Raw genomic sequence first — 10,350 nt, 5'->3', positions numbered from 1 at the left:
CCAAATCCACAACTAAACTAGCTCAAAAAGACCACTAATCTAAAAAAATGGAGGTTTTGACTAAAATTCTAAAAAAAATACATACCACAGGGACTATTTTTGCAGTTTTGTCTAAAAAAAAATTACAATGTTACTGGTATCATATATTGCTTAAGTAACATGTTGACTAAACTGAAATAAACATAATTTAATTATACTCTTCTATTACATTTGATCTTATGAAATAAATTTTATTTTACATTGAACTTCACGTTTTCATCTCGAGAATAGTGGCGCACCGAACAAGAGCATGATTAACTCGTGCTGCAGTCGCCTCCGTTGAGTTTTTTGCAATTGAAAAAAACGATTATTTTTTTTAGTTTAAAATTATTATCTCCAATTTTCACAAAGTAATATGTATATATATTCAATCTATATATATTTTCTTGTCTCCCCTTTTTAAATTTCATGACTCCGCTGTAGCATGGAAAATTGGAAATCGAAATATTGCATCACCATCACATCGAGATTTAGGTTTGTTTTTGTCAAAAGTGAATAACGAAAATAACCATTTTTTGTTTAATTTTTTTATTTAACATATAAATTAATAAAAATATGTAATTATCAAACAAAACATCCAAATTGTCCCTTAACACGAATAAAAGAGCTTTGTAGAACAAAATCCACTTACGAAATTCAGATAAGAAATTGTAATAAATAACTAAAGATTGAAAAACTTATAAAATGATGTTTTTTTTAATATTTGGCATGCATCTTAAAAGAAATGATAAACTCCTGAATCAAACAAGACTAATGCAGTTACTGAGTTAGCAAGAAAGATATTTGCAATTATGTCCGATGTTGTCACTGATTCCTCTACGGTAAGCTGGAAAGCAAGTTCTTCTGTGAGCAGTGATTATGAGGATAACAGAAGCTGGAGCTTGAACGGTTTTGCCAGCCAAGCCAATAGGGGAAATTTTGATTTGAAGTGTCCGTATTTGTTATGGTTGTAGCACAACTTCATTGTCTCTATGTAATTTCTGCTTATGTGATCCGTCTATCCACACTTAAAGCATCCTCTTTTTTCCATCCAACAATTAAATATTGAGATTCAGGATCTATCCCTTCATATTGCAACCAATTATAAAACAAGTACATGTGTTGCAACATTTTAAGCATTAAAGATTAATGTGAATGAAAATACTAAAAATCACATTGTTAAATGGTTTCATGACGAAGACAACACTAATAATATTATGTACGTGTCGAAGTATGAACTAAGGACTTCTTGTTTGGAATTTTGCACCTCAACAACATGTTTCCATGGCGAGACGATGCACATCTAGGGTTGTAAACGAACCGAACGAATACGAACTAGTGTGTGTTCATGTTCTTTCGGCTAAGTTAGTTGAATAAACGAATGAACACGAACGAATAAACGAACAAAATTTCTTATTCATGTTCGTTCATTTAATAAGTTACATTATTCATATTTGTTTGTTTATGTTCGAACAAGAGGATACACAAAAAAATCATCTAAAGAATCTACCTTTCAAGACAACAAAACAAAGAAGATGGTCTTTGGATGATGTTTGTTGATCCACCTTTCATCCTCCTGGGCAAAAATACATAAATATTTCAAGAACAACTACATATATCCAACACAAATTAATTCAAAAAAAGAATCTAATTATAAATTTCAAGCATGTAACTCCCGGAAAAAAAATGATTATCTCTAGGAAACTTGTAGAACCAATATAGAGAAAACCCGAAATAGAACTAAACTCTAAATTCATGTAGGCATTTTATCGAACAGTTGTAGTGCACTTTGAAATCTATTAAACCAACTTATTCGATTTCATGAACACATATTTTTTGGTTAAGGTTGAAGCTTTAAAAAAGATAAGTACAAACTGAAAACAATCTTACCAATTGGTAAAGGATGAAGAACAGAGTGAGTAGTTGTGGCTGTAGATAATACGTTGACGGGAGATAACAAAATCAACGATGGGTGAACACAAAATCAAACTCACATGTTTCCAGCACTGTCGATGTCCAGTGCAGTGAAAGAGACACGGGATAATTAGGATTGAATTCAATACGTCAAACAAACTGTATATATTACCAAGGTAGTTATCAAATTACAATAAAAACGCTGAATTGATTCCTTATTTGTAGGTATTCAAATAAGAAGGTAGAATTCAAAATTGAAATTTACTTAATATTACTAATCAAATGGTTGATATTTAGGATTGAAGATGGAAAGTTATATCCGATACAATTACATTTGGATGAGCGGGAATTAAAAAATAAGATGCATATAAAAATGACACGGATGCATATAAAAATGACACGTGGCATAAACATGGTGTAGAAAGATGTCATGTGGCATAAATATGATTCTTTTATTAGAAGAGGTATACATATATATATATATATATATATATATATATATATATATATATATATATATATATATATATATATATATATATATATATATATATATATATATATATATATATATATATATACTCTTAGTGTACCTTATATTAATATTTAAAAGTTAATCTTTGAAGTTTAATAAAGAAAAAAGCTTAATGGTCTCTGTTATGGTTGTAAACGGACCGAATGAGCACGAACAATAGCTTTTTCATGTTTGTTCGTTTAAGTTAGTCGAACAAACGAACGAAAAGAAACGGATAAATGAACAAGTTTTCTTGTTTATGTTCATTTGTTTAACAAATTACGTTGTTCATGTTCATGAACATGTTAAACGAACATAAACCAACAATGATTAGCAAACACAATTGAACATATATGAATATAAACGAATATATAATATAATAATGTAATAAAAAACAATTGAATATAGATGAACATAAATAAACTTAAGTGAAAGAACATAAACGAACGTTCACGGACATAAATAAATAAACGAGATCATCGTTCATGTCCTTTCGTTTAACTAAATGAACGATAATTTGTGTTCATGTTCGTTCATTTATTAAATAAACAAACATAAACGAACTTTTCGCCGAACGTTCGGCTCCTTTACACCCTTAGTCCCTGTGGTTTCCCGAAATCTAGGATATAGTCCTTAAGTTTAAAAAAATCATAGAAGGTCCCTATGGTTTTTAGTTTCTATCGTGGTTGGTCCCTTACCCACCTAAAAAGAATTATATACCCTACCCTTTTCATTTTTTTTCATATATTATTTTAACTGAATCTGTTAAAAAAGACAATAAATTGTTGGGGGTCAGAAATGGCATCGACCAAAGTCCTCGCACGATGGTCTGGAGTGTTGCAATCGAATGTCTGGTCTTGGAGGGCTGAATGCGCTATATAGGTAAGGTTGTGCCCTTTCTAACATCAATTGGTTTTAGATCAACCGGTAACGTTGATGCTCAACAAGTGGTATCAGATCCAGTGGCAAGGGTTTTATTCTCTCCGGGAGCAATTTCGGGGGGGGGGGGGGGGGGGGGGTGTTGTTGGAGGTCAAAAATGGCATCAACCAAAATCCTTGTACGATGGTCTGGAGTGCCGCAATCGAATGCCTCGTCCTGGAGGGCTGAATGCACTATATGGGTAAGGTTGTGCCCTTTCTAACACCAATTGGTTTTATATCAACCAGTAGCGCTAATACTCAACATAAATAGTAGGGCCCACATCACCTCTATTTCTCTCTCTATCTCCCCCCCCCCCCCCCTCTCTTTTTTTGCATCACAACTCATGTGGAAGTTCTTTAGTGGGTCTAGCCCACAGCTTATATCATCTACATCATCAATTTCAATTTGGAAAAATAAATAAAACTCATTAGAACTCATCCCTAAAAAACCAGGTAGATCAAATAACAATTTGGAAAAAAGAAACAACATTTGGGTTTTAAATTCCTATGGTGGATCGTGAACCCCAACTTCTCTAAGAGACCAACACAATAACCATTAGGAGGACTCCAATGGAAACACCAAATGGCATCATCTTTATTTCTTTGCTTACATTTATAAACAAAACTCATCGGATGTAACACCCTGTTTCGAGTCGTATCATAAATTCGAGGCCGTGAAGTATCATAAGCCCTTGGGCTTTAGGAAAGAGAGGTTTAGACCCATTTGGATGTGGGTAATGTAGATTATGTGACACAAGAGTTCAGTTTGTACTTTGGAGTCAAAGGGTAAAATAGGAAAAGTGGTGTTTCAGACTTCTTTTATAAATTAAGGATTTTTAGTTCAATGTGTTTTAAGTCAAAAGTAATTAAATGGGGTTGTATATCTCCTCATTACCTTTCTGTGGATATAAAGATCATCGAAAACGGAGTTGGAACGAAGAAGTTACGACCGTTAGAAGTTAGGAAGGTTTTGGACTTAGTCTGGTACGTTGAATGTACTAAGGCATCCCTGATACGCTGAGTGTACGCGATCACTGCCCAAACCCTATTTTTGTTGTTTGAGTCATATTTAAGCTCCTTAACTTCCCCAAACTCATTGCATTCCCAGCATCCACCTCTCTAACACCATCCCTTGAAAACTCTAACCCTAGTTTGAGCCTTTTGAGCAAAAGAAGTTGTGCTTGAGTGCTTTGGAGTGTTCTTAGTGCATCTTGGAGAAGAATGAGCTCTTTGGAGAAGTGTTGGGTGCATTAAAGTTTGTACATCTAGACTTTGTTCACCTTCATCTTTCTTCTAGAGGTATAAAGTTTGAATCTTGATGATGCATTTGATAGATCTAGCTAGTCTTGGGCGTTATGAGCTTTTGGTCACTTTAGTGCATAAAGTTTAGATCTTGAAAGTTTGTGACCTTGTTATCGATAAAGTTGGAAACTTCATCCATCTAAAAATCATATTGAGTCATATCTAAAGGCTTGAGACATGGTCTTAATGGATTAAGTTGGAAAAGATACACTTTTGGTCCCTTTGAGACTTAAACACTAGATCTTGGTTGGTTGGACCATTATGGAGTTATTAGGAATCATAAAAATGTAATTTTGGACCTTAGTTTCCTTCCATGCATGAGCTAGGATGCCTTAAAGAGTTAAGAAGTTAATGTTTTTGGTATTGAGCATTTAATAGCCATGAAAGACCATAAAGTTGGAAACTTCATGGTTAAAGACATCATTTGAGGACTAGATTTGGAATTTGGATGAAAGACCCTAATGGATTAAGCACTTAATAGAAGGAAACGATGGTTGCATGTACGTTGGGCATACGCTATGCTACGTAGGGCTTACGAGGTCAACACCCTGTTTCTTTCTGGTCAAGGCTTAAAAATATTATACAATACAATATTTTAAAGCACAAATTATTATGTATCTATTATGTACAATCCAGTTTTCCAAAAAAAAAAGATACATATCAATCAAAATATAAGTCAACATAGAAAATATCTACACGGTTAATATTATCTCATTTAATATATGCAAAAGTCGTAAATTTCATCCTTAATTATGTCAAAACTTTTGCATATACTAAGTGATATATAATATTAACCACGTAGATGAAGGTGGCGATGATAGTGAGGCTCATAAGGTTCATGTAGTTTCAAACTATCACTAAATCGTATAAAATAATTTTGTTCAATTTTTTAGAAATTTCAGTTATAAGTATATCTAATAGCTCTTAAAAGCTCCATTTTTTATTTCTTGTTTATTAAAGAAAACAAGACAGACATGACAAAACAAAAAATTAAACTGAGACTGAAACTGATGATTTATTTCTTGTTTATTAAAGAAAACAAGACAGACATGACAAAACAAAAAATTAAACTGAGACTGAAACTGATGAGACCGAAACTAATATCTATGATACATCTAAAAAAGACGAAACAAGATAGTAAGATAGAAGAGATACCCTACTTTACACACAGATTTTGTAGTTTCCAACAATATAAACCCAAGGAAAATGTCTCTCCAATCTCCATGATGCATGTTGTTCATCATCAGTTATCAATCAACTACCACATAAAAATACTAACCTTATCCAACAAGTAATTAAAAAAAAAAAAATACATAAACGAAACAACAAGAAAGAATACCCATTTTACCCCCGACCAAGTCTGACGTATATACATCTTATTCATCAGCCACCTCACAACATAGTAGGGTTTTTCATAGGGTTAGAACAAAAGGTGGTGCATCCTTTCGTGGGCCCGCCACAGTTCGATAAACATAAACCTTATGAGCCTCACCATCATCACCACCTTCTTCCTTCATAACCTCAACATTTAACCTCGGTCTCTCTTTAGCCAACACCCTACACCCATTCATAGTCACATTACAAGCCGACATCCACAACGACCTCATCGACTCATATTTAGTCAAACCCGAAAGCAACGCCCCGTTTCCAAACGGGCAGTCTCGTATCTCCAGCTTCCTCAATTTCGGGCAGCCCCCCAACACATACTCCATCCCCAAATCACTGCTGCCCGCAAACGCAACCGAAAGCGTTTCAAGCTTTTTCGAGTATTTCCCGATGTATTCAAACGTCCGGTCAGTTAACTGCCCGGAAACCGCAAGGCGTTGGAGATTCGGGCAGGCTTTGACTATGGACCCGAACGCTTCGTCCATTGGTTCTTTTGTGAGGTAATCGGGTTGACCCGGGTTCATGATGCAGAGACGGAAGTGCGTGAATCCCGGGCAGTTTCGGGCAATCGTGGCGACCGCTGCGTTTGTCATTTGGCGACAGAAGTAGAGGACGTAACGGAGTTTCGGGCAGCCTTGGGAAACAGAGACGAATCCTGATTCGGTCACCCCGAGAAAGATCTCTTGGTCAAACGGGTCGGCTGGAAAAACCCGGAGTTCTTCAAGTAACGGGCAGCTGGATCCAACTGCTTCTAGACCTTTGTCTCCTACAGTATCAAGAAGCTGTAAAAAAATAAATTTTAGTTAGATAATTTTTTTAATTAGTAAAAAGGTAAAAACGAAAGAGAGTTATTATTATTACCCAAAGGCGACGAAGGCTTTTACAATGAGAAAGAAGATTTGAAAGTTCACCACTACGTAAAGTTGCATAACTCAGATTTAAAAACGTGAGATTGACACACGCAGGGTAAATAACTGGAAGATAAAGTGACGTGGCATCCCATAACCCCGAAAGAGTGATGAGTTTTTTACAGTTGCTAAATGTATTTTTGAGATCAGTAAGTGGGCCCGAAACAAGTTCTTGCATGAAAGTTCCTGTACCTAACTCCATCAACTGTGGAGCTTGTAAAAGAAGCTTTTGTAATTGATCTAAACTTATGTTTCGATTCACTTTCAAAACCCTTAGAGATTTTGATCTTGAAATGAGCTTTTCTAGGGCTTCGAAACTGACTTCGCTGTTTAAGCTTGCAAAGTTGAGAACTTCTAATGAGGTTAAGCTTTCTGGGAAGCAACTTAACCAATGGCCTCCAAGATCATCGATCCCATTTTCTTGAATATCGAGCTCTGTTATGTTCCTACAAGAAATTGTTTTGTTTTTTTTTTTTTACAATATGGTAAACAAGAAAAAAAACATAATGGCATGTGAAGGTAGGTGAAGAAGAAACATAATCATTGGTTAATTTAATATATATATATATCTAAAATCAAATTGCAAACTTCATCACTCAATGTAAAGATTTTTTTTTTTTTTGGTTTCTGTAGAGAATGACATTAAGAACATGCCGCCCATTAAATAGGCCAAATGTCACAATCAAGAAAGCAACGAAAGAAAAGGCAAAGAAAAAGAAACCATAAAGTAGCACCACCTAAGTTTCCACTCAAACCCTCTATTGTAATACTCCCAAACCACACAAAGATAAAAGAATTAATCACCCATAAGAAAAACGAATTCTATGAATTTGGTTGTACCTTGTGCAATAGAAGTTATACGTTGCTTTTGACTATATGAGAAGAAAAGGAACCATAAAGAAATATGAGTCAATAATTTTTTTCAGGAGCTCAAATGGTTAAGTACAAGCAATCATTTATATGGTGATTTGTTCCAACTGCAATAAAATTTGTACCTTATCCAGAAAATGTCTACCCCAAATTTGAGCAAAAAGATTTGATAATTTTTCAATTCAAATCATACCCAATGTTTTAAAGGCACCAGCATTAATTTTCTCAGGTAAACCAAACACAAAACTTGATATTTTTTTCTACAGAAATTATAATCAATCTTCTAAAGGCACCAAGACGTGATCTTTTCCATAATAAATCAAACACTACATGCAAATATCTTGCTTTCTTTACTCTTTTGATTCTTGTCCATTAAATATATATATTCTACTTTTCATTTCGGATGATAACAGAAATAATAATTTTCTTGTGCAAAACATTCTCATCATTGATCTATTTCTAGAAACTGCCATTGATCAAAAGCTTTATTGGCTAATAAGTAATAAACACAATCCAGATTCCTAATTTACAAAGAATTAGCAACGGAATCAATATATCAGATTGGAAATGAACTACACTTTATGGAAAAACAGCTCGGAGTTTGATCTGGTTTTATTCAAAGTCAAATCAAGATTCAAGATCAAAAATCAAAAATCAAAAACCCAATTTGATGAAGTTTGAAACTTGAAGAATTTTACAATACCAACGATAAACATAATGGAATCAGGCATTGATGAGGTTATAGGAGAGTAAATCTTACTTGCAATGAGTAGCAATAGCTTTTAGTCCATCAGTACTGAACCCATCACAGCTCAGTAGCGATAGGGCTTTAAAACCTTGAAAATTCGTTGCAAGAAACTCCAAACTCTCATCGCTAACAGCCATTCTCTTCAGCCTGAGCTCCTCTAGGAATGGATACGCAGTAGCGAATACACTCAGCCATGGCTGAATGTCGGCTCCCCAATCCTCTGGTACCAAATTGAAATCCGAAAACCTGGGTTTTCCCTTAAGGGTAACGCTCTGAATCCTCGGAAACCTAGCAGCCACAATCTCCGGCGACACCGAGTAGCAGTTACCGATGAACACGTGCCGCCTGCTCCAGCGCTCGGCGTTGTACCAATCTTTACAAACCAGTGACACCGAGCTCCGGTCCTTGTTGGAGTCTATTAGCGACAGTACTCGTTCTAGAACCTCATCCGGGAATGGGCACATCCGAGTCGACTCGAACGATGCTACACCGGTGTCGACCGAGTCAACTCGGTCAACCACTTTGGCTCTCTTCTGATTCGGATCCATATTCTGCTGCAATAGCTTCATTTCACCATGAAAACCAATTAGGTGTGAGATTCACATGGGAAAGAGAAAGAGAATGTTTCAGAGTTTAACAAGATTTGTAACGGAAGAAGCTGGAACAACTCTAGATTCAATGAAATGAATGGGGAAAGGAAAAGGGAACATAAAAAAGAAACCAAAAGCAAATGGATATACTTACCGAAGGATTTGATTTACATGATGAAAGTAGCCATTAATGGAGCTCTGTGTTGTCTTTATCCATCTCTCGTCGCTTTCTCTCTCTAAAACCACAGAAGAAACTAGCAGGTTTTTTGGCGATTATAAACCATGTGAGCGTGTGAGGGATGAAAAGATAAATGTTACGATATTAGTCCCTCGTCTATAGGATGATTTGAAATATACGACGTCAAAACTTTTTGCCTACATTAAAACCCACTTTGTTCCATTTCTCAAAGTTTGAACGATTGTATTTAGACACAATTTCATGAATAGTCCCTGTGGTTTCCGAAATATTCATTTTCAGGATATCTTCGAAAACCATTACATCGATGGTCCCTATGGTTTTAAAATCAAGCATGATTGGTCCCTGAGTCATTAAAACAAACTTCTAACTAATTAAATTTTTTAAATAACAGATTTACCTTCGGATCAAATTTGAAATATATAAAATACGACAAGGACCTTTTCTGTAACCTTATTTTATTTTCATTTTGTTTTTATTTTTTGCAACTACATTGATACATTAAAGCTCAAAATTCCTTTTTGATAGTTAATAAAAGGGTTTTTAATAACAAATATTTTTTTGATAGTTTAATGATTTAAGATTTTTTTTTTTATTTCAAAAAGAATAAAATACATCAAGATTTTTTGATGGCATAGTTTAATACAATAATGTTTAATTTCATTTACCAATAGTTTTTTCAAAATATAAATAGAAAAAATCATTTTCTCACGATATTTCCGTAACGAAATTAGTGATTTAATACCACCAACATCTACTATCCAACCAATATCACATAAAACGAAGTTTAGTAAGGAACTTAGTGCAATAAATACTACTAGTGATCAAAATACAAACAAACCACAAAAGAATCATAAAATAATAAACATTTACAATGATATATTTAGAATGTATTTTCACATCGTTAAGAAATTGACTCAATTTAAAGCTCTACCTGTAAAACATGAAACTTTTTTAAGTACATGTCATACCAAATATTCTTG

General features: G+C 34.4%; 1 protein-coding gene and 1 long non-coding RNA gene across 2 annotated transcripts; both read right to left on the bottom strand.

Annotated features, from left to right (window-relative positions):
* Positions 1 to 594: 594 nt before the first annotated feature.
* LOC122197673 (uncharacterized) lies at positions 595 to 2,231 on the bottom strand. The gene is made up of 3 exons (XR_006191296.1): positions 1,909 to 2,231; positions 1,529 to 1,594; positions 595 to 1,103 (listed from the first exon to the last, which is right to left on the bottom strand). It is a non-coding gene; the product is annotated as an uncharacterized LOC122197673 (long non-coding RNA).
* A 3,576-nt stretch (positions 2,232 to 5,807) lies between these two features.
* On the bottom strand, positions 5,808 to 9,485 carry LOC111892399 (transport inhibitor response 1-like protein Os04g0395600). The gene is made up of 4 exons (XM_023888449.3): positions 9,326 to 9,485; positions 8,594 to 9,144; positions 6,917 to 7,409; positions 5,808 to 6,837 (listed from the first exon to the last, which is right to left on the bottom strand). The coding sequence occupies exons 2-4, from the start codon at positions 9,127 to 9,129 to the stop codon at positions 6,082 to 6,084; spliced, it is 1,785 nt and encodes a 594-aa protein (XP_023744217.1). The 5' UTR covers positions 9,130 to 9,144; positions 9,326 to 9,485; the 3' UTR covers positions 5,808 to 6,081.
* Positions 9,486 to 10,350: the final 865 nt, after the last annotated feature.

Source organism: Lactuca sativa, chromosome 4 (genome assembly GCF_002870075.4).
Source record: "Lactuca sativa cultivar Salinas chromosome 4, Lsat_Salinas_v11, whole genome shotgun sequence".
NCBI lineage: Eukaryota > Viridiplantae > Streptophyta > Magnoliopsida > Asterales > Asteraceae > Lactuca > Lactuca sativa.
Note: the sequence above shows the minus strand (reverse complement) of the source record. Positions and strands in the feature narration are given on the sequence as shown.

Excerpts from the sequence above, each read along its gene's own strand:
- LOC111892399 (XM_023888449.3), bottom strand. The coding sequence starts at position 9,129 with ATGGATCCGAATCAGAAGAGAGCCAAAGTGGTTGACCGAGTTGACTCG. Across the intron at positions 7,410-8,593 it reads GCTATTGCTACTCATTGCAA|GAACATAACAGAGCTCGATA; the intron begins GTAAGATTTACT and ends AATTTCTTGTAG. Across the intron at positions 6,838-6,916 it reads AAAGCCTTCGTCGCCTTTGG|CTTCTTGATACTGTAGGAGA; the intron begins GTAATAATAATA and ends ATTTTTTTACAG.